This window comes from Pollachius pollachius (genome assembly GCF_949987615.1).
Source record: "Pollachius pollachius genome assembly, chromosome: 1".
NCBI lineage: Eukaryota > Metazoa > Chordata > Actinopteri > Gadiformes > Gadidae > Pollachius > Pollachius pollachius.
The window spans coordinates 38,884,810-38,910,124 of NC_136934.1; the positions used below are offsets into that span (position 1 = coordinate 38,884,810).

At 48.1% G+C, this 25,315-nt stretch overlaps 1 protein-coding gene across 3 annotated transcripts in view; it reads right to left on the reverse strand.

Moving 5' to 3' along the window:
* Positions 1–25,315, reverse strand: part of vps13b (vacuolar protein sorting 13 homolog B) — a 328,377-nt gene that overhangs the window by 168,032 nt on the left and 135,030 nt on the right. For all 3 annotated transcript variants that reach the window (XM_079746793.1, XM_079746792.1, XM_079746794.1), the window contains exons 22-24: positions 21,966–22,099; positions 5,696–5,930; positions 3,909–4,123 (exon numbers count right to left, since the gene is read on the reverse strand). In XM_079746793.1, the coding sequence (XP_079602919.1) occupies positions 3,909–4,123; positions 5,696–5,930; positions 21,966–22,099 (584 nt within the window). The remainder of the gene's footprint in view (positions 1–3,908; positions 4,124–5,695; positions 5,931–21,965; positions 22,100–25,315) is intronic.

Consider the following 25,315-nt stretch of genomic DNA (forward strand, 5'->3'; position numbering starts at 1 on the left):
CTCACAGACAACATCACGTGGATCCCCAGGATCACGTTAACACAAAATAGGACAGGGTCAAGTTAATGTTACATTGTCCAGGGTGAAGTGAACACAAGATGGGCCAGGATGAAGTGAACCTAACATAGGACAGGGTCAAGTGAACGCAACATAGGCCATGGTCAAGTGAATGCAACATAGGCCAGGGTCCAGTGAAGGCAACATAGGACAGGGTCCAGTGAATGCAAAACAGGCCAGGGTCAAGTGAAGGCAACATAGGACAGGGTCCAGTGAATGCAAAACAGGCCAGGGTCAAGTGAAGGCAACATAGGCCAGGGTCCAGTGAATGCAACACAGGCCAGGGTCAAGTGAATGCAAAACAGGCCAGGGGGAAGTGAATGCTTCCTCCGTGGGACTGAATATCATACACTCAGTCAGGTCAGTATTTTTCTCCCCAATAGTTTTATCCATAACAACACTAATCCTGGGAGAAAAGGACACAACAGTCAAATAGGAAAGTTGAAGTTGTGTCATAGGTTCCCATTTAACAAAAAAAGGAGTTAAGATCTGAGCGGGGATAGGAAAAAGGCAGCGTGTCAAGCGCTCTGTACCATTTATCATGTGTTCACAGGAAAGCTCAGCTTTCCATTCAAATGACAACAAAGCCAAAAACAAGAGCGGAAAACACAAGGGGGGAGCAGGGGAATGGGAAGCGCTCTGTTATGCTGTCATTCACAAGAACTCACACACACACGCACACATACACACAAACACACGCACACACACACAGATGGAGTGAATGAGGGTGCAGATGGGAGGGATAGGAAGAGGGTAGAAACAGGTTGAGGCAGAGAGAAAGTAATGCTAGTGAGACAGAGAGACCGAGAGGGGGAGAGAAAAAGACGAACTCTAGCGTAAACTGTCGTAATACATTATACTCGCTAGTTTCAATATTGTAGCGTATACGGGACACAAGTAAGTCACAGAAATGTATGCATGTCTAAGACACATATAGTGTAAAATACTGTCAATCATCGACCATAACCTCATTATCAATGTATTAAGACTTACTTTATCACTGTGTATAGATATTTATTTGTATTATATTGAACTTCTTAATTTTGTGCCATTATTATTTTGTTTATTTTTTGCTTTGACTCATTTTACTTTACGATCTAAAGGTATGTTTTCCATGCCATAAAACCTCAAAGAATTGTGAGTCTTGACAGACAGAAGGACAAGATAGAGAGAGCTATTTTTCTGGCAGAGTTTCCCCTTGAAGCAGTTTCCTGCACTGGAAACACCACTTGGGACAGTGATGTGCATCCAAAAACATTATTATACATAAACTGTGCTGGTCCATTTCATTGTAAATATCTCTCTCTTACAAAACAGAGGCACACACACACCAATGCACACAAATTGCAGAGGCACTTCATAAATAAGCATAAATCAAAGTTACAGCACAACAATAAATTACAGCTGGGCTGTTTCAAACATGTCCAGGAAGCTGTGCTGAGGCCAAACCCAGCAGACGCCCAACACAGGACCAACAGCTGCCTGCCATACATCCACCGGCCTGCAATGATGGACCTGGCTGGACCCACTGCACATGCCCCTCTCAGGGAGAGAGGGAGCGACAGAGACTGAGAGACAGTCAGACATAGAGACAGAGACCGAGACAGAGAGAAAGAGAGACAAGGAGACAGAGAGACAGAGAGACAGAAAGAAAGTGAGAGAGAGAGACACAGAGAGAAAGAGAGAAAGAGAGACAGAGAGAAAGAGAGGCAGAGAGAGAAAGAGAAAGAGAGACAGAGAAAGAGAGAGAGACAGACACAGAGAGAATGAGAGAAAGAGAGACAGAGAGAGAGACAGACAGACAGAATAGCAAAGAGACAGACATATACAACGAGAGCAAGAGAGAGTGAGAGGGAGTGTGAGAGAGAGAGAGAGAGAGAGAGAGAGAGAGAGAACAAGAAAGTGACTGGAAGTCCACCCAAACACAACATGGCCTACTGCAGTCAGAAGCAGATGGGGAGGACGAGAGAAGGGAAAGAAAGATAGAGACATATAACATAAAATAGAGAGATGGGTTAAATTGTGAGTGAGAGAGAAATCAGAGGTTGGACCGATCGGTTGGTTGAATCTTTCCACAATCACTCTTATAAGGGGGAAATACTGATCTGATTGAGTGTATGATATTCAGTCCCACGGAGGAAGCATTCACTTCACCCTGGCCTGTTTTGCATTCACTTGACCCTGGCCTATGTTACAGTCAGTTGGCCCTGGCCTGTCTTGCATTCACCTGGCCCTTGCCTATGTTGCGTTCACTTGACCCTGTCCTATGTTAGGTTCACTTCATCCCTGCCCAAACTTTTCATTTCCATCTGTATACTCGAGCCACAGAGATGCACTACTGTAGCTCTGTGGCTGTCCATCGCGTGTGCCTGCTGGACGACAAAGTGCCAGGGTGTGGTGCGGTTCACTGGCAGTGAGGGATTCCCCAGGAGCCCTGCATCGGGAACACATGGCCACTGGGCTGGACCAGTACAGCAATCAGTTGGCGGTCATTAGCGGGCTATCCTGCTCTGTTCTTAAAGAGCAGCAACGCAACTGGAATCTGTACGGGCTATTAATCAGTATTGATGTAAGTGGTGGTGGAAATAACTGCGGGGAGGAGGAGAAAGAAAGGAAAAAACAAAAGGACAGGAGAGGACAACAGAGGAGAAGATAATCCTTGTATAATCACAATCAGGGCTTCATGTACTCGCCCCAGACACTCATCTTGAACGGAGAGGAAAGACAGATACGGAGAAAAAAGAAAGAACAAGAAGAAACTTTCCCCCCATTAATGGGCTAACCGTCCTCATCTCTGGGAAAGCTTTCACCACTGGCAGATTAAGGCCTTTCATTTGGTCTCTGGTACCAATTCTAGTCAATATCGACATGGCTCGTCACTGTGGTTCGCGACATTTAACAATGTGACCACTCAAAAGGTCGCCCAATTAAGTGTTTACAGAGGGGCTTAATTCAATACAGCTAATTCAATTGAGGAAAAGCAAAACATGTGTAATGGTACATGTAGATGTGATTACGGTACTGTAACAGTGCGTTGAAAAACAACGCTGAAAAGCACTAACCCGGAGACAAACATGCTCCGTTTCCAATCTGTCTACATGCATCACGTTCTCACCGAAACACAATGAAAATCCCCTCAGAGCAAATGACAAGGCGGCTTGGAATTCCCTCCTGCCTTTGCTCTGGCCTCAGACCCTGGAAGACCTTGTGAGTCAGACAGACGGGCCGACACTCACCCCTGCACCCTTCTCAATGTTGTTGTTAGATTCTCTTAGAATCTTAAAGGTTGCCATTATTTTTTTCTTTTGGGCTGGAAAGCTATTGGCAAAGTACTTTATTATTGTTAATACAGTGCTTCTGGACTAAGCCCAGATTCTGGCACTTTTCCGTACAGCAACATGTTCCAATTATTTGAATTAATCTTGTCATAATATATGTTACTACTCCACATCTAAAACTTCAAGTGTGCCACAGCTAATCCAGAAAAAACATTCAACACAGTCTGAGAGCAAACCCTGAGCCATCCTACTCACCTATTTACCCTGACTTGAGGACAAAGTTCAATGTCCAATGCAGCCAAGCTTAATGCAACATTTCTGTGTTCAAACGGACAAAATACTGCCAAAGTGCCTCACTGGGTTTCGGGTAAACACAGCCACTTCTATTTAGTTTCAAATATATCAGGGTCTTTATGAATACAAAAAGATAATAAGGGTGATGATGATGATGTTGATGTTGATGATGATGATGATGAGGCCGATGGCACCATGCGAACAGTGTATTCAGGCAAGCACAAAGCGGTACACAGATGAGCGGAAACCAGGCACCCTCTGGTGGGACCCTTGGCTGACCTGTGGGTTGGAGCACTTGACCTGGACGGGCTGCAGGTCCACGTGGAGACACACCACGAAAGACTGGCGTCCCTCGCTGGCCTGCGGCCGGTGGGAGGTGACGGCGAGCGTGGAGGTGCAGCCCATGGGCTCCAGCAGGCTGAGGCTGTGCTGCTGGCCCAGCAGGGTGTACACACTGAACTGGCTCAGGCTGATGGTCCAGGGGAAGGCATCACCTGGTCCGAAGTAGGGTGAGGGCGAGTGAGAGAGGGAGAGAGGGAGGGAGAGAGGGAGAGAGAAGTAAATCAAAAGAGATCTTAAAGCTGTTTATTCCTTCAGACGTTCGATTCAACATTTCTGAGTATGTAAACTGGAGCCAAACTATAACATCTTGGAAAGAAAACGAGGAAGGAAAGACACACAAGTGAACAGATTCCCAGCGGGAGGCAGGAAGAGAAAAAAGGAAGAAAATGTATTAAAGTCATGGAAACAAGTGGAGGCATGGGTCCAAAGAAGAGGCGAGAACAGAGAGACACGGGCGAGATGAAGAGCAGACTCTAGCAGAAGAAAAAGGAGAACGAGACACAACAGAAGTGCTGGAGGAGGAGTGAGAGGAGCCCGCCAGAATGGACACCAGAGACAGGTGAGTTGAAGGCCAACGTGGGTGACATTCAGGGGAAGTGACAGAGCACAGCAAAAGAGAAGGTCAACTGCAGCCGGGGCTAAAAATAGATCACTCGACGGCCGTCAACGCAATAATCATCCTTTCCAGTGAGATGAAAAAAATAAAGAAATGAGGCCATTGGCAGCAGGTCAGACAGCTTTATGGAAAACATGAAAGAGGAATTGAGAGAAGCAGTAGCGTATCCTTCGTGTGAGCCCACGGATCACCCGGGAAGTATCTTTTGGAGACACCTTGGGACCGGTCTCACTAGCAGATTGTCTCTGTGTGCCAGAGACTATCTGCCTGACTGGCCTCCTCCTGATTTAGGAGTGCCCACCCTGCTTGCGGTAGGGAGGGATGGAGAGAAAGAGACGAAGAGAGATTGAGAGAAACAGAGAGGGAGATGGGAATGGTGGGCATGTTCCCCTTGCACGCTGCCATGAAAAACACATTTGTCTCGCGACGTTGGCAGCATGCTTTGATCCAGCGCATTGAACATGAGAGACATGAGAGTTTTCAAAGGAGGGGGAATGAATTACTAAACGCATGGGTTGTTAATTTTAACGGCAACACTGACAAGGTCTCGCTGATGTCAGTGTTTTCGCTGTCGTTTTTCCACTTCTGACTGGAATCTGCATGCCCAACACTGATGTCATTGGAGGTTGCCCCCATTTCTCCTCCTTCATCGATGAGAGAACATTGCTGAGCAAGTGTTGGTTATGTCAACTCTAACAGGTGTGTAGGCACTGGCATTATGGTCAACAAACATCCCTCAGAGGACCAATACTCTGTTTGACTTTTATCACAGTAAATGAGGAGTAGGAGCTCAAATGGCTGCTCAACCTACAAAAAGCCATAGTAGTAATAATAATAACTTGACATGATGTAGTCTGGTATGAGCAAATAGTCACTCTCACTTCTCACTCGGCCATAGGCACCTTCCTCCAACTTTATTGTGTCTTTTTCACAGCCAGAAACGTCCTGCTTGTGAACTTATGAATCTGTCAAGGTTTAATACTTTTTAAAGGAAACGTCAAACCCTAATAGTCCCTATTCTCCGTCAAGCCCGGCTGCATTCCTCCACTGTCTAACGCGACCTGACGTCTGTTTTCTGTTTCAGACTGTTCAACGTGAAAGAACATACCCTCCTCCAGGATCGGCTTCGACACCACAAAGGGCAGCTCCTGCAGGGGCTCCATGTACTTGTGTCCAGCACTGAGGACACTGATCTGGGGCAGGCACACCACCAGAGTCCCAGGCATGGAGGCCTGGTTGTGGTACCAGCTGCGGACGGTGCCGGGTATATCGCCGCAGATGATGGTGCTCGGGGAGGGCAGGCTGTCGTTGGGCAGAAACACGCAGCACGACTGGACCTCCAGCTGCAGGGGAAAACATCAGAACAACAAGCTTAGCACAATGTTTAAAGAATACTGTAATGGAATAACATGATGGCACATCTTGAATCCACCTTGTTAATTCAACAGGCTGGTGAATAAGATAGGGGGAACGTGTACTTTAATTTTCCCTCGACAGCGTTTGTCGGGGACAGAGCAATGCACACATTGTGGAGCCGTTCAGCCACGGCCGAGTTATTATGGTTTACGCAGGTGTGGTGAACGTAAATCATGCAGCAACCTATATGGAATTGAGCGGCATCAATAAAAACCCAATCCCATCCCGTGCGTGGTGACGAAAGATTTACACGGTATTACATTCATGTGACATTGATGCGACCCAAAGCTACATTTTGGAGGGAGAACGTGCAGTATGACTAACACAGGATCCTACAGAGGGGGAATATGCGTATGCAATCAAGAGAAACACCTGGTTAAAAAAAAGGGAAGCTTTACAGAGGGTCAGCAGAAACAGCAAGTAGCCAGTAAGACTGATGAACAGTGGTGAGCTATAGTTGTACTTTCCCTTAAGCCTTTTCCATGAGACCAACGCCGTATTGATTTTAAAAAGAACAGTCAAAAGAATAATGGGGGCACAAAACAGAGGCTGCCAGAACCTGTCTCTGTGTTTGTTTTAATGTGGTTTTGGTTAGTTAATTATCGTACACTCTTTTTTACGCGCTTATTAAAAGTAAGGTTTTGTCAGCATTTATATCGGTTTTATTTTCAAGTGCACGTGCAAAGACCCTCAAATTAAAATGGTACCCCTTACGGTATAATATGTACGGATATACGCACAGATGTTGGAGCAGCTTCTGATAGACCCATAAAAAGGTAGCTGGTTTTTCAAGCTTTTATAGAGGCCAAAGAAAAGGCAAGACACCATTAAAGAGAAGGGAAAGAGCAAGGTGGAAAGAGAGACAGAGAGGGAGTGAGAGAGATAACAAAAGAGAAAGAGGGAGACGGATATCGAGACAGACAGACAGACAGACAGACAGACAGACAGACAGACAGACAGACAGACAGACAGACAGACAGACAGACAGACAGACAGACAGACAGACAGACAGACAGACAGACAGAGAGAGAGAGAGAGAGAGAGAGAGAGAGAGAGAGAGAGAGGGGTATGGTTTCACGTTCATATCGCGCTGCTTCCGCTTCTGATCGCCCTTCAAAGTGGCGTTTGAAATCGGAACGCTTTCACACGCCGACAGGTATTATGGGCTCTCGGTTCCTTTAGGAGCCAGCATACAGGATTAAAGCCGGGCTCACGCTGCCCTGCGCAGATCTACTGCAGATCTCAGCCGTAAGCTGTAAAGAAGGCCGACACACGGAAACCTAGGGCTTTCACACTGTGACTCTGGCCCTGCGGCCCCTTGAGCTCCCTGGACACACAAAAATTCACACCCGTCCCCCGTTCTCTGAACACCACCGTTCCACTAGCACTTCATTCTTGAATAGGTCCTGACCTCGGGGGAAGATTCAATTGAGGATACTTTTTGCATTGCCCAAGAGGAGTATCTATACCACAATCAAGACAGCATCGATCAATACGATTCATTTGTCGCTGTATTCCAGAGATATTGGGCAGCAGTGACAGATATAGAATTACAAGAGCCCAAAGGCTTAGGTGGTGAAGACAAATAAAGAGCTGTTTGTGATATGGTTGAGGAGGTAGCTCAATCGGCACTACCGCTCGACCACAACGCATACAGTGAGACCGTTCCCTTATCGTCGTCACAGATCATGACAAATGCCCGGCGCAACCACAACAAACTGAATGTAACTATATACACACATGTTAGCCTTTTCAAACAAGTGATTTCAGAGGGCTGGCATTCTACAGTATAAACTGAAGTCATTGACCACTCATTGCTCCTCATATAAATGCCATCAGTTACAATGTTGTAACTTACGGCTACTTAATGTGCCAGTATTTCATCAGATGTCAAGACATCATTACAAAATCAAACTGTAATATAACATATTGACGTTAATGGCTTCCCAGTATAACAGGGAGGAATACAGTAAGCTGAAGAGCTGGTTAAATACTGGGCTGAAAGAGTCTTGTGTTCTGAGAAGATACAGACGAGGCCAATTACCCGACACTTCTTCCATGTTCGCCTCACTACCAAGGCCCCCTGCACCTGCTAAACATATTGCACACCAGTTCTTGTCCAACTACAGCAGAATAAATGAAAGGGACTACGCTGTTGCCAACCCCATATGGTAGATGCTGTGATTACGGCATGTACTGTAAAATATAATAGGCAGTGCTGGCTTGTGACTTTCTAATGCATTGTTTTTGCAATGCCCATAGCAACACACAAGCAGGGATGATGTCAGGCCTCTGCTGTTGCAGGCTTGCCCCATTACAGAGTCATATATGAGCGGTATTCAGATAACATCTCACAGATGACAACAAAGGGAACAGCTGGACAAGTGAATTTATGGCACATAGCGACCGCTGTTTTCAGATGTTTACGCACTTGCAAGGGGTAAAGTGATTTGAAATGTGTTAATGCCTCTAAATATGTAATGGAAAAGTAAATGACGCATCAGACTTGTAAAATATGGGTGATAGAAAAGTAATCTCCAGTTTGGCCTCATTTATTATTATTTCTTACTACAATTTTCACCAAAGCTGATGCGGAATACAAAAAGACCAAAACAAACCAACTCTAATCTAAAGTGGCAACTTCATTGGTCCGCCTGGCGGTGAGGCCAAATAAAGCAATATGATCTTTCCTCTTAGATGTGGGAGGTCATCGGCCTCCAGTGGAACCAGAGGCAACTGGACATTCCCACACCATGGGGGATTATGGGATGTGGAGGGTGATGGACGATCCCAAGGAGACCCAGAATCTTTTATAGCATTATTACAGAATCATATTTCATCACAAAAACAGGCAAGCCAGGAATGAATTGCAGTCCCTGGTTAAATATACTCAAAATACTTGGAGTTTAACCACCCAGGCAGAGGCAGTTAACCCGTTCACACATTGAGATGTGAGTGGGAGTGCAAGTTCACCTCCTGGTGAGGGTTCTCATGTGTTCTTCAACACACGCCTCTGATTGCAGACACAAATGCTAGTAGTGTGGTCATCTGATTGATATTCCAAGTCCAGTCCAAAAAAACTTGATGTTCCCCACAGAACATATGTCCACCAAATAGTACCCAACCTAATATGCAGCCTTTATTTGCCACAGAAACACAGCGTTCCTACTAAAACCACGGGTCTGTCAAAGGTCATAGCTCGTAAATTCTGCGGTGCCAGCCAGTTTACCGTTCTAGCTTCCTCAACTGTACCGAGAAACCAGTTGGGGGGGAAAGGGATATAAATAAATGAATGAAAAAAACAAGAAAGTCCTTTGGGTTGCGCTTGGAGAGAACATCAACATGCTAGCCACGGAGGACTGGCAGCTAGTGCTGCTGGCTGCCAGTCCTCTACAACCATTCCCCCGTTCCAGGGGGAAACGGTGGCGAACCAGGTAGGCTAACCTCACAGGCGAAAAGGCTTGTGTAGGCTCAACTCGCCAAGGCTACCCATCTGTGGCCCCACGGTCAAGCAGTGAGTCATGCCACAGATCCACACCCTCATCCCAACGACTCAGCCCTTGTCTCTCTGAGGCACCACAGAGGATGGGAAGGCTGCAGTGCGGAGGGTAGCGAGGGTTCACGAAGGGCACGGGGGGGGGGGAGAGAGTATGCAGCGGGGGCAGGAGGTGGTGTGGGTGGACAAATGAGGTGGGTCATTTATTATTTCTATTTTATTCAGTTTCCCCTGTGTGGTTGGTAACATGTCAGGCTGAACTACGCTGACACGTCCAAGAGACAGAGACGGAGCCTGAGGTCAGCGTCTCCCCTGACATTACATTGCATCAGTGGCCACGAAGGCTGCCAAGACCACTGACAGCATGTCCTCTCTTCCCCGCCTACCCACCGACCGACCGCCCCACTCTTCAGTCCTCCATCCCTCCATCCCCGGTCCAGAGTGTGAAGCCGGCGGTGCTTGTGTCCAGCCCGTGGACTGTGACCGTGACATGAGGATGGAAAGTGTGTGCGGTCGTGTCACGGCCGGGGCACAGAGAGAGCGAGAGAGAGAGACTGAACGAGAGAGAGAGGGGGAAATGAGAGATAGAATGAGAGTGCGAGAGAGAACGAGAAAGAGCGAGGGAAAGCGAGAGAATGAGACGGAGATAGCGCGAGAGACAGAGAGCTGGAGCGTCGGACCAAGAGAGACAGGGACACAGACAGAGAGAGAAAGAAAAGCCATTAAAGGGTATGAAGAGCAGTGGAGAAGAGGAAGAATAGTACAGCATAGAGCGGAGGAGGGGATGAGGTGGTGGTGGTGAGGGGAAGTAGGTGGCTGTTGGGGGGGAGGGGGTTCTGTGGGTGAGGGCTGAAGGTTAAGGGCCCACAGACACTGCACAGAGACCCAAGGTGCCCTGTAATGTGTAAAGGTCAAGCTGGAAAATGTGTGTGTGTGCTTGTGTCAGAATGTGTGTTTTAGGGTGGGTGGGTTGGTGGGTGGGGGGGGGGGCAGTTGTGTTCAGGTTCAGCTGGAGTTTTGTAGGGTCTTGTTTGCTATTCTCCACAATTGTGTTTAACAGCTCTATAACAGGCCAATAAACACGGCCCTGGTAAGAGAGAGTCCGTGTGGACAATGTCCCCCTACTGAGGGCTGACAGGTGTGCCAGGTTAGTGTGTATCACGTGTGTATGCGTGTGTGTGCACGCGTATGTGTGTACATGTGTGTTTGCATGCCCGCGTGTGTATGTGTGTGTGTACGTGTGTATGTACTAGTGTGTGTATATGTATGTGTGTTTGTGTATGTATGTTTAACTGTGTGTATGTATGTAAGTGTGTGTGTGTGTGTGTGTATATGTGTGTATGTTTAAATGTGTGTGTGTGTGTGTGTGTGTGTGTTGGCCAGCAGGCATGCACAATGTCTTTTCAGGAGGAAACTGACAGGTATGCCAGGTGGACCAGAATGGGTTTGTTCCGTCACACGGTTGGACCCGGGCTCATAGCTGCAGCGTATTACTCACACGAGTCAAAGGTTCAGAGAGCTAGGCTGTATTTCTGGCCCGTAACAGGATAGTGGAATGGGTCTTATTTTTCTGCTTCGGCAAACTTGTGGAAAGGCGGCCGTTCCAAAAAACCGGTGGGAGGGAAAAAAAACACAAAATTCCCATAGTAATGGGCACAAACGCCATGAGAAAAGCCGGCGGTGTGTGATTGCTGTGTGGAATATCTGTTACACAACTTTACCCTTGGTGGGACTCAGGTTAATATGGAATAAAACCAGAGAGAAACATGACAGACCGACCGCTCTGCTGGCGAACGCCTCGGGCAGAACAAATACGCAGCAGAGTCGAATGCTATGTGAGTGTGTGTGTGGGACCCGGCCTGCACCTCTCAACCTGATCGGCTCTGGAGGGGCCGTGCACCCTATGTGCCGGGGTCTTTCCAAAGGAAACTTAGTCATTTCTGGAAATAGTTTGCTAAATGATGTTAATAGAAAAGTGAGTTGTCATTTAGGTGTCATAAATAAACATGATGGAGTGCGGTACTTAGGAGTGAGTTTGGGCCTTTTAAGGGCCAGAACATTCGAAGGCAAGAAGATCCTTTTGAGATCCGTGTATGTGTGTGTGTGTGTGTGTGTGTGTGTGTGTGTGTGTGCTTGTGCGTGTGTGTAGGGGGGGTGACTTAAGAAAAGGATATTCCTCATTCTTCTTCTTTAATGACATCATGTACTGTCAAAGTGAAACCAAATCTTTTACTATAACAAATGGTGTTAACTGTCAACACAGAGGCCTGGACAACGACTTCCCCGCCCCTCCATGGGTAATAGATTCATGGAAGAATGGAAAATAACTGTGTGTGTGTGTGTGTGTGTGTGTGTGCATGTGCGTGCGTGCGCGTGTGCTTGAGTGTATGTGTGCGCGCGTTCAGGGGCAGAGGGTATCATTCATAGCACATTATAAATAAACTTCAAAAACTGAGGCAATATTTTTCAATTTGGACCAGGAAATCTCCCTAAGAGAGAAAAGAAAGGGTGCCATTCCGTCCTCATGAGGCAGCACGTGCCGGCTTACACTACACAAACACTCTCAAATGACACATTTGCAAAGACTCTTGCACACACAAACACACGCCAAGCACGCACACACACACACAAACGCACACACCTCCTTGCAAGTGTACACACGGGTCACCTAGAATGAAAGTCCTTTTCGCGGCAGGATGAAAAGCAAACTCATCTAATCTGGCGTGTATCCAAGGCACCTGAATGAACATTCCTCCCTCCGCCCCCCCCGACCTTCTCCTTCCTCTGGTTCAAACGAGAGCTGCGGGAGCCGCCCGGGTGTTTTAATATCCCTACAGAGAGAGGGTGCCGGGGCTTTGCACTCCTCTCTGAAGCATGGCACCTGGAACAGCAAACAAGCCCGCTGCCCTGACCGGCACCCCATGGGCGTAGCAGACACGTGGAGAAGGACCACGGACCAAGTGGAACAAGGCATTGAGCGCAGAATGTTTTATTTTGTATTCCAATTTAAATGCATTTTGAAATTAAAATGGAAGTCTTTTCCTCAGCATACATTTTGAATTTCTCACTATATTTACCCTTGGTCACGGCTTCAATCGTTCTCAAGAAATGGAAACATGATTTTTTTTCAAATAAAATAACACAACTTAATTGCTTTTAAGGCCTCATATAAGAAGGCCGAAAGAGTTGTAGAAACCATTTTACAAGGACCATTAGACATTTATATGCGGTGCACAACTATATATACTGTGTATAAAAACCCCAGAGCCAAGGGACAAAGGGCCAAACTGCTGGAGTCCACCCAGCACATTTTAAACGGAGGAGCACATCCGCAGCATTGGCTGTGGATGGGAAAGGAAGTGTAAGGCCAGAGAGGACAGCTGTCTGTTGATGTATTTGCCTCTTGTTGCATACCTGTCAGTGCCTCCACATGTGCATCGCTACAGTGGTGTGTCTAGCAGCTGGTAAAGTGTCTAGCGGTCGCGTTAAGGAGGCCAGGGGCCAGATAGTCCAGCATCATACACACCGGCTTGGCTCTCTTGGGGAGGCAAGCAGGGAACAGCACAGAGGGAACAGCGGAGAGAGACGTATCATGGAAAAGAGCATTGCAATCGCTCTTTTTTTTTTTGCTTGTTGTGGAGCAATGGATGTGTGTAAATGTGTAAAATAAAATAATAATGAAAGGCAAGAAAGAAAACGTCTGAGGAAGGGATGTTTTGAGGGGAAAGCTGGTTATTAGGCAGGTGACTGATGCTTATTCCCAGACTTAGTCCTCCGTCCCTTTAGCCGAGGAGCTGCTAATGAACAACCATCTCGCCTTACACTTTGATCTCCTCCACACTAACATTGCCTGGCTGCAGCATCAGGAGCCAGCAGATGCTGTTGGGAGTAAAAGAAATACTAGCAGAAAGAAACGGAAAGAAAAAAAGAAATATATATCTCAAAAAAATCTAAAAAGCTGTTCATCTGAAGTGATTCTGATTCAACTTTTGGTCACTTCTTGTTTCTACTTGTGCTCCTGGCACCGCTTCACACAAACCTCAATGTGGAGCTTGTTTCATTAATTTCTATTTTTTTTTCCTTTAAGTGCTTTATATCCCAATCATTGTCCAGCTCCAAAGTGCACTTCTCGAAATCTGGACACATGTGTCGATTCATGTTTCTAATCTTGCAGCCTTCATATTCCCAAGAAAGCATAATTTAGCCATCAAACACACAAACGTGTGCACACTCAAACAGCCCCCCCCCCCCCCAAACACACACACACACACACACACACACACACACACACAGGCCAGCAGTTGGAGCTGAAGTGTTTACTCTGCACTGGACAGAGGAGATGGTTTATCTACTTCCAGCAGAGAAGGTCCCAATAGAAGGGGAAGCTGAAGGCTTTAAAAGGCTGGGGGCCATGTGGAAATTGCCTGTATAACCACAGGGGGCCCTCAGGATCCAGTGTTATGTGACAGAGAAGCAAGGCAGGAGCCAGGGAGGGACCATCCACTCTGCATACCATGGAGCGTTGGATTAATAGTATATTAGCGGGGCGGGGTAATTTTAAGTACGCATCATTTAGCGCCATTCTAGCGTTAAATGAGGGAAACTTGGGGAACTCTTAAAAAACGAATCAACACCAAACGTCTAGAGTTGCATGCAGCACAGCGTGATAAGAGAAAAAAACTGCGTAGCCAATAGAACTGTAGGTAATTGCAACCGCTGTAAATATTATGACATGAGGTCATTGACTAACAGCAACGGAATACGCTGCCATTAACACCATGACTGCGCAGTTAGATCCACTAGTAGTTGGCCTCTAAATTACTGAAGGGCTGTATGCGGAGGGCTGAGGCATGACAACAGCAGGATCCCTATAGTCTGAGGTTATATCTCTATAAAACATCCGTAGAAAGATAACAGAAAGATAGTAAACGTCCATACAGATGCAGACACTTCCACTTGGAACTTGCGGTTTAATAAAAAAAGTGGGAACGTGATACTACGACTACACTCTAAGGTTTGTTTTTACAAAGGCATGTGCACAGAAGCACACAAGTGCACGCACGAGCACACACGCGCACGCACACACACACACACACACGCGCACGCACACACACACACACACACACACACACACACACACACACACACACACACACACACACACACACACACACACACACGTGGTGCGGAAATAATGTGAGTGCACCATGCGACACAGGAAATCTCCTAGAGATAGGGGGAAGGGGGGAGGAAATTAGAAACACCCTTCCCAGCATCCATGGCGAAAACATTTGCAGCTCCGGTGCAAAAAAATCCCACTCAGAGGATTCAGCAGAAAGCGGAAGAACACATCCCTTTGTTTTTCAAAACCCAATACGGCTCCAAATGTAATCTTCCTGTCCATGTGTGGAGCCGGGTCACCCTTTCCTGCTCGCTGGGACGAACAGAAGGCCCATGGAGCCCTCCTCTCACCTCCCCCCTGCACTCCACACCCACTCACAGCCGAGGCTTCCTCCCCAGACATCCCACCCACAGCTAACCTAACGCTTGCCCCCTTCCCCCGCTGCGATGGCCATGGCCTTGGACAGAGAGCACGGGGGGTGGGGGGGTGGGCGTTCTGCTGCGAATACCACAATCCTCCAGAATCAGAGAGAGAGAAAGAAAGGGAAAGATAGAGAGAGATAGAATGTCAGGCAGGGAGAGAATGACAGAGAGAGAGAGAGAGAGAGAGGGAGAGAGAGAGACACAGACAGACAGACAGAGAGAGAGAGAGAGAGAGAGAGCGAGAGAGAGAGAGAATGACATACGGAGAGAGAGAAAAATGAGAGAGAGAGCGAGAGAGAGAGAGAGAGAGAGAGAGAGATCGGCATTGAACAGCTGTGTGTTTTCCATGGGGCACCTGAGCTATTTGCGTTCTGAGCCTGCAAATGCACGCATGTACTACTGGTCATCACGGGTTGTGTCGATGTGGCCGCTGCTTCCTCGATGGCGAACAAAGGGCCGTGTGGTGTGAGTGGGTCTCACCCGCTCACACCACCGCAAGCAATAAGTCAGCGGCTTGGCAACGCTGGCGATCCAGGCAGCCAGCCATCCCTGTGGCCCTGCATTCCGCGCTCCTAACACTGCTTACAGGAGCTGACAAGCGCTGGAGGTCCTGCCGGCCGAGGTGGAAATCTGCAAAAATAAACGCTTTGGGTGACATGAAGGCTTTGTTTGTTTCTGCTGGCCAGGCTGTTTGTGTTAGCGCGGTGGGTTAATTGTGCGCTTTGATCGCCCACGTTTATTGATCCAGCAGTGGCCTTAAAGAGTGTGACTGGCCTGCCCTTGCCCCCCCACCCCACCTCCTCACCCACCATCAACACAGCCCCGGCCACCACTGACACCCTACCACCCAGGCACCGCTAAAGCCCTTGCAGATGCTTCCCCGAGGGCCGCACACACCAGAAGGGCTTGTTGAGATCCGGCGAGCTGAATGAGCTGGAGGCAGCCTGTCATGGACAGAAGCTGGTGTGCGTGAATATGACAGTAAAACAGTGAATGACGCAAACGGAGGTTATTAGGCTCGGACACAGACCAGTTGGGCCAGTAGAACGCATGGGCTAAGCTTGACAAGTAGGATATACAGTGTAGTATTTGCAGAAAAAGTGCTGCATTTGCATGAACAGTGATGGAGTGCAGATGAAAGAGGAGACTGTGTGCCAGCTCTGGCGTATATATGCGCTGTACTAGTGATTTATGTGGAGCGTCCCACTGATATAAACTGATAGTCCTGGGCCAAGCCAGGCTCCTCTCTGAACCCAAGCTGATCTGATACGACCTATGCTTGGCATGGCTCTTTCCTCTCTCCCAGGGCTCAGGGCGGATACACGCTCGGAAATTTTAACCAGATTTAGCTTCAAATACGCCTTCCAACACACATTTAGTAAAAAAAAAAAAAGAGAAAAGAAAAGAGAAAGAGGGAGCATCTCATGTTCGTTTTATGACACTTTCTCACAACATACCAATGTTGACTGTGTGGTGACACTTTATACTCGCGCGGTTCAACAGGACCATGTAGCGCTTCATTGTTTCCAGGCTAAAAGCAGAGAACGGGCTCCGTGTCTCTGGGCCCCTGGGGTTCAGGAGGTTACAGACACCAGAGGATCCTGTAAGCGCTTTTCCAGCCCAGCCCAGTGGAGGAACAACAGGGTCAGTGTGTGTGTGTGTGTGTGTGTGTGTGTATCTCCCTGTATGCGTGTGTCTGTGTGTCTCCCTGTGATTCTGTGTGCGTCTCCGTGTGTGTGTGTGTGTGTGTGTGTGTCTCTCTGTATGTTTCTTTGTGTGTGTGTGTGTCTCTCTGTATGTGTGTCCATGGTTGTCTCTCTGTATTTCCCTCTATGTATGTATGTGTGTGTCTCCCTCTCTGTCTGTACGTGTGTCTCTCATTGCGTGGGTCTCTGCCTGTGTCATTGTGTATTCTGCATATTACCAGGGCACCAGATAATGAAGCTTAATCCCAGCCTCACATTAGCACAAGATCACAAACAACTGTAAAGTGTGTGCGGTACGCACAATACACATTAAATACTCTGTTTTAGGGTCTTCAATGTGCTCCGTTAACATTGGCTCGAACCACTGCCAATGTCATCAGTGGAGAATCAGCACCTTTGCTCACCTCTCTCTCTCTTCATCATGACACAACACGCCACCACAAACTATATTAAAAACCTAGTCCTAGTCCGGTGCTCTCAAACATAAACATGGCATCATGTCATTTCCCATTCAACACCGCAAGCAGATCTGTTGCACACAAGTGCAGGCACACACACACACACACGCAGACAACCACTCACACTCACACAAACACACACTTTAACAGCAGTCGGCTGGGGCTTGAACCAAAACATAGTCTGGCGTGGCTGGGCTAGCGCGGTCAACTCAGTTAGCTGTCAAGCTACACCGAAACACTCTCCATTGTTTGACAGGTAAGACTTTATTTTTAGTCGACCATTTTGCTTTGGGACTAATAGGTGGCAGGCGTGCGAGCAGTGTTTGTTCTGGATGTGTACATTTTCAACGTATATAAAAAAAAGCACCAAATAATGTGAGAATCATGAAAAAAATTAAAATGACTTTCTTTAATCATTAAGTGAAGCCATTAGTGCACAGGGGCCAGGCATGGAGTGTTTGAGCCGACCGTCTACCTCACACACACACACACACACACACACACACACACACACACACACACACACACAACACACACACACACACAGATGTGTTCCTGAGGTACGAGGGGGAGAAGTTGTGATTTAAGTGGCGAGAAAAATAAAGCTTGTAATTGCAAATCAGTTTGAAATTCCGAGATCTGACAGAGATAGGTAGGATTTGGGGTGGGGGCAGGGGATGGGGACTGATGTGGGGAGGAAGGGGGGTCAGATGAAGTAATGGGCCTGTACGATGCAGCCTCTCCAGCCGGGGGTCAGATCTTGTTCATGGAAACCAGCTGGCCTGCTCCCGCCAAGCGCCCACACACACACACACACACACACACACACACACACACACACACACACAAACACACACACACACACTTTTCCCCCACTGCTTTTTTTCTATCCCACTCTATCCTGCTCTGTTTGCACCACCTAACGCTTTCATTAGCTCCCAACATAATCCCTCTCTCTCTCCCTCACCTTTATGACACTCTACCTTTTTTTGCGCCGTTGCTTCTGTCTCTCTCTCTCTCTCTGTCTTTTCTTTCCTTTAAAAATATAAAAAAAATCCATTCATTAATGCGTGGCAGCTGCGGGGAGCGGTGTTACCTCATTTTTCCATGGCAACAGACTCTCTGTTGCAGCGGATCCCGTTTCCATGACAACGGACTCTCTGTTTCAGCGGATCCCCTTTCAGTTTTGGTAGCAACGCGCCGCTCTGCCAGCTCTGAACACATTCATGTGTTAAATAGAAGGAATTATTGCAGAATTCCTGAAATAGAACCACCGTCAGGATCACTTGTAATTACTATCAGCAACCCGGAGTGTGGGTGTCCCTTGGGGGAGGGCAGAGGGAAGGACCTTCACAGGCCCTTCATCCATGAGACCCAACGATTGCAATGCCAGGTGTGTATGTGTGTGTGTGTGTGTGTGTGTGTGTGTGTGTGTGTGTGTGTGTGTGTGTGTGTGTGTGTGTGTGTGTGTGTGTGTGTGTGTGTGTGTGTGTGTGTGTGTAATAGGTGAATACGGCTTTCGGTGACGGTGGAAACTGACAGACGAAACACATGGGGAAGGACAGCTGGAGCAACAGGTATGTGTAAGTCTGTGCGTAGGTGTGTGTGTGTGTGTCCGTGTGTGTGTCTGTGTGAGCTTGCAAGTGTCTGTGTGCGTGTGTGCGTGTGTGTGTGTGTGTGAGCTTGCGTGCGGGCGTGCATGCGTGAGGGCATGCTTATGTGAGCACTTCCGTGTGCGTGCAGTTGCGTGTGTGAGCACACATTAAAGGCAGTGTGTGGGCGACAGGATGGGCAGCCGTTCTGGAACTCGGAGTCGAAGGGCAAGTGGCCATTCCAGCCAGCCGGCCAGACCACACTGGTCAGCGTGACGATCCCATTGGTGTTCATCAGGCCTAAGCCGAAGTGACTCGTTCAACTACTCCACCTATGCATCGTGTAGCTCAGCGTGACCACAGAGGCGACTGACAACATCTCGCTCTCCTTCTCCCTCCGTTTCTCCACCGGGCCGATCATCGGTGCTGGATGTAATGAGCCAGGAGAGTGCATCGGCCTGGGCCCGAGAGCCTTACTGTGGATGGATGGTATGCCACAATTACCTCACCGCACCTCTCGCAATGGTGTGGGAAAAGCATTGGCTACATTCACTCCGAGAGAGAAATTTGCTCTCCTCTAGTCCTTCCAGATTATTTTTTTTCTCTCTCTCTCTCTCGCTCGCTTGCTCTGCATCTCTCTCTCACTCTCTCACTGTCTGTCGTCCATGAGAAGCCTCTGAACTGATGAACTACTGTTTAAGCGAAGCGAGGAACCCTCCCGTCCCCCCAAGCAGTGATTCTCATAGTCCCGCGCGTAAGGCGATCCGTGTCTCTGTGAGTCGGGGCCTGCTTCATCTGGTTTCTGCATTAGCCATCCATCTGTCTTTATCATTGACAGCTCCTGGAAGGAAATCAAGAGGAGCTCTCTGACGGCTCTGGAGACGTTCGGCAATGAATGCAAACCTCCCATTTTCATTACCGGGTGAAAATTGTCTATCTTCCCTTTCAGTGGGTAATGGTAGATGGGGGACTTGTTGGGAGGGAAGATGAAGAGAACGATGGGGGAGAGAAAAAGGTTCACGCTTTCACAGTGGGAACTATCGCCATATGTGGCGTTGTTTAAGGCTTTAGCATTGAGGCTGGGACAACAGTGGGAAAGACAGAGGAGAGAACAACGCTCGTACATGGAAAACACACCATATCTCCACATCAAGGCAGATGGCCTTGGTGAACAGGACGCTAAAGGACAATACACAATCAGCTGCTCTGCCTTCTCTTTGGTTTCCCAGCTGCGCTACTAGACTCCAGTCGGTCTCTCGGCGGGGACGCGTGGGAGACATGACGCAAGACAGGAATCCGAATGTGCAAGTGAAGTCCAACGATACCCACGGTGCAGGGGAGCACGTTGCGGTGTGCTGCAGAGATCGGCGGAGAACGCGAGTCCGGGTCACGCTTGAATCTGGAGTCTCGGCATGAGGCATGGTGATGATCATACCACATAAACATGGGATGTCGGACGCCTCTTCCATGATCCCCAAGTATTCCAATAGCAGTTTCAGAAAAGGGGGCCCCCCTCACCACAGGCTTAAGTCGATTCAACAGCCACGGTGTAATAAATACTAATGCTAGTGTCTCTCTTAAGCACCCCTCCCCGTCGCGCCGTAACCTACCCCCCTTCTCGCTCTCTGCCCTGCGAATGTCTCGAAAGAAACCCTGCGTGCCAAATTGGGCACATGTGGAGCAGAAGTGTGAGCCATTAGGTATTCTGTTTACACCGCACTCAAATAAATGAAGTGGTTGAAGTTTGGGGATCTCCAGGGCCCGGGGTGCCAGCTGTCGAGTTCGGTCGGCTTGGTCCGCTTCCACCGCCGTGACAGTGAGACGGCCCGTTTCCTAATTTCCGGCCCAGATCACGGTGTGGTCCCGTCATGGCGCTGAGGGGGACCCCGGCAAAGTGGAGGCAAAGACAGGCCCAGAAAACTATTAACAGGGTTGAGTTCAGTTCTGGGGAAGTATTATAAACAATCCCAACGAGCGGCCTGGACCGGACCAGCGAAGGCTCATGGATCACGTCATGGGTAACCCGCGTGCGTAACACTTCCTTTGAAGTGTGAATGGTGGCGGAATTGTGTGGTCCAACATTCAACGAGAAATTGCCGGAATGTGACTTCCCCGCCGTGAACCTTTTCATTTTAAGTGGACGCGATACGGAAGGAGAAAGGTGGAAGCTATTGCTTACAGGTGTGCTTAAAAAAACAAGAAAGAAAAACTCAACAACAAACCGCAAGCCAGTGAAGCCACAGACCAAACCTGTTGGTGTGTGCGCCCACCACCAGGTTAACATTGATCTTCTTAAACCTGCTTCTTCTGGATGCATTGTACGCAGACTTGTCATGGCTTCGGATTGACTTCAGACAGATTGTGCTGTGATGTGGGCTGTGTGGACGGGTCTAGTCCAGACACAGTCAAGAGCCACACAATGGGATCCAGTCAAGGCTCGTCTAACACAGAAGGACAGCCAGACAGTCAAGCAGAAAGGCAAGCAGCCACAAAAGGATTGAAGACACTAAGATTTTTGTGTCATTGCTTTTTTTTTGCTCCAAGTATACAAAGGCTAACATCTTACAGAGCTCTACAAAAGCCACACATATGCAGACTATGTAGCGGGTCTAGAGCACAACCGACAAGTTCCAACAACAGCCTCCCCAAAGGAGAATAGAAGAATAGGGAAACACTAGATAAGATAATATACAAGAAAATAATAGAGAATAGCGGTGAGGGGATAGGAATGAAGGACTGCATATGTAGCGCCGAGGCAGACGACCCGATCCGACTGAAGCGGTGGTATGACCGACACACATATCGGAGCGGGACGGCCGAGTTGTAAGTGCTGTGGCGCGTGAGAGGAGAAGGGGGCTGGGGAAACAGCAGCGGTTGAAGCCCAAGGACATATGTGGTCAGTCCTGGTGTACACACAGCAAACCAAGACGCTTTGGAATCAAAACTAAACAAACACACAGGCTAAGAAGAGAGGAGGGGGAGGAGAATATTGCGGAAGGTGAAACCGATGGGCACAAATTCATCCGCCACAGAAATGAGGGGGAAGGGAAGTATTAAAATGGGATAGCATCACGGTCACCTTGTTCAAAGTTAGGGCCTGGATAAAGACATAAAGGGGGTTGGGAGAACGGCGTTCAGAGTACGGAGAGATATGATGGTGCGATACCTGTAGAGTCAGTCGTTTGACAGCGTCCCAGGCATGAGCGATCAGCGCCTTCATCCTCTCCTCTGAGGTGGACCACGACTCCACAGCTGTGCTGATGGGCATCACCTTCATGGGAATGGACAGAGGTCGGGATTCTGAGAGAGAGAGAGAGAGAGAGAGAGAGAGAGAGAGAGAGAGAGGGAGAGATTGTTAAAATCATGAGTCAAAGTCAAATCAAAGTCTGTTCAGAACTGCCTTGGTTGTGGGAATTTTTTTGGCAGGTATGGCAAAAGCCATTCATCCATTCATATACTGTGTTCCCATTTAGCCAACGCCCAAATGTGACATCACGCAACAAGGTGAGGTATTTTAAGGGAAGGAAAGCCCCTTAGACTTTGTGATACAGCCCCAAATCACATTACCCTTCTGGAGAAAAATGGGCTGTAAAAATCAATGTGATGCATGTCAGGAAACTTGATGTAGAGCCCTGTATGTCTCCCCAATTTACCTTTTTAATATTTCATGTGGTTGTTTATGTCCATGTGTTGTACATGCTTTATGTTATGTGTCAGTCAAATCTTTATTGAAGTGATGTAATGCTTGCACAGAAGGCTGGGGGAGCCAAAGACCGCTATCACGCACGTAATGTGCGCACACACACATGTCCGCAATTGTTGTGTGAATAAATGTGATGTGTAACATGTAGTGCAATGTAATAAAGTGAGCAGTAAAGAAAGAATGGCCGAAATGAAAGAAATATAAAAAAATTGAAAACAGAAAGAAAGAAAGAAACTATACAACTGATACATAACGAGAATGAAACAAAGGAAGAACATATAGCATTGGATAAGGTGACAGGGGGACATGGAGATAACTAGGCCCAAACACAGACAAAACACACATGCTACCAAGTGGGCCTAAGGCCTGAGGGCTGCTATAGCCATCACTGCTCTGCTGTGCTCAGCGTGAGAGGTGAGGAAGGGGGTGGGGAGGTGGGGGAGGGCAGACAGGCTCTCTCTCTCCGAAGACACATTAAGACATATTCCATGATTGCTCAGCAGCTTCAGGCCACAGTTGTCATGAAATAACGCTGATGTCACCGCCCCCATAGTCGTACGCCATGCGACCAGACACACACACACACACACACAGCTATAACAGGCCTAGGGCGTCAGCATGGCAATGGGAGTGTACTGCCAGGGCGATGGACGTTACTAAGGTCTTGCGGTTACCGTGGCAACCTGCCCAAAACCATTGGGTGGGGGAACACATGCGTGTGCTGCTCTCTGGCCAACAAAGTGGCTGGCTGAGGTCACAGGTGTGCATACATATATAGTAAGTGTGTGTGTGTGTGCGTGTGTGTGTGCGTGCGTGTGTGTGCATGTGTATGTGTCTGAATGTGTGTTGTAATGTACGGGTGTGAAAGAGTGTGTGTTTGCATGCGTATGTGTCTGTGTGTGCTTGTGTGTGTGCGTGTGTTTGTGGGTGTGTGTGCATGCGTATGGGTCTGTATGTGTGTGGTAATGTCTGTGTTTGGAAGTGTGCGTGTGTTTGCATGCGTATGTGTCTGTATGTGTCTGTGTGTGTCTGTGTGTGTGTGTGTGTGTGTGTGTGTGTGTGTGTGTGTGTGTGTGTGTGTGTGTGTGTGTGTGTGTGTGTGTGTGTGTGTGGTGTGAGCTTGGGCCGGCTCTCTTACAGTTCTTTCTCACACTCACAGTGGCCAGGTGCGTCTGGCCCTCTGGGACTATGAAATGGATAGAATTTGTCATGATGCCCACAATCAACGATGCCTTGGTACACATTACATCCACAATGCGTCTTTGTGCTGCACACTGCATTTTATACATATCAACACAACTTGCCTGAAGAGAGAGCGAGAGAGCGCCTGTGGGTGTGTGTGTGTGTGTGTGTTCGTTTGTGTGTGTGTGCGTGTGTATGTGTGTGTATGTTTTTGTGTGTGTGTTTGTGTGTGTGTTCTTCGTCCCTGTGTTTTTCCTGTTCCTGCGTAATGAGGACCGAAAAACAAACAAGGCCTACCACTACACTCTCTGAAGTCCCCTGTTCCGCCCTCGCCTTAATACGCTGGGAAACGGGACGGATTGACTTTGACAGTGTAGATTGTATTTCACGGAGCGTCCTCCATTGTGTCATGTGCGGAGAGGAGTGCCCTAACCGCTGTGATATCATTGGCTTGTCAATAATGTTTAGCCATGCTGGATGTTTGTTGCGTTGCAGGGCTGCTGTCAGCCTGCGTTAGGGGGTTCCTTTCCTGCTCCGCTCCACAGGGGTGCAGCACAAATGACAGTCCTCTCCGGCTTGCTCCAGTGGTGTGGCTCTACTGCGTGCACCCAGGAGACACCACTCAAGGGACACAGGATACAGTAGGTAAGTTTGTCTGTGTGTGGGATTATTTGAATGAAACAAGATGCCCAAAATATGCCTTTTGCTCATGATGGTTGGGTACATCGTAAACCAAAAAATAAAATAGTCGATAAAGATGACTTGCTTTAACTTAAAGCAACCACACACTCGCATAGTTGTTGTTTTTTAAGATGATCGCATTTGAGAAAATCTAACAGCCGCACCTGGATCAGGACTATGTCATTTATAAAAGAAGACTGGAATAAGTTTGCTTATGACACAACACACACTTCCACACAAACAACTCACGCAGTTAAAGAAAACCACAATGCCCCCGCCAGCCAAGCATGATATCACTTCGTGTTCACACCCACCACACCAATCATCAGTGATGATATATTAAGGCTACTTAACCAAGACCGCCCCGCTGAGTGCCAGCCATGTTCTGGAACATTGACCCCTGGCTAAACACACTCGGAGTGTGTCGCTCCGGTTTACTGCAATAATCTATTACCCACACAAACCAGAGCGTCAGCATGAGGGCGGGGCAGAGAGGGGCCCTGATTCACAGGAGGAGAGGATGGGAGCGACAGCCAGAGAGGGAGGGAGAGAGAGAGGTGTGCGCACCACTACATTGCGCAAGGCAGGTTGTCTTATTGCGTATCCGTTACCGTCTTCAAGGAAGGGGTGTGTGACTAACTGGCAGTATGCAGCCGGGCTTCTATAAACACAAACACAGAGGGCTTAACACAGAGCGGGAGCAATGCCTAGAGGATGGAGAACTATTGGCAGGAAGAGACAGCACAATTAGCTTCTCTTCATTCCACCGTAATCCTGTGCTATAAAAAAAGATAATAATTGTAAGATTGGGCTCCCTGGTAGGTTTGATGCAAACACCATATGAGGCTTCCTCTCAAGTAAATTGAAGTTCTTGAGGAAAGGACATCGCTATTTTCATTAGGATGGCTGGTTACCATTCTCCCAGGAAACACTGCACTGCAGGTTTCATG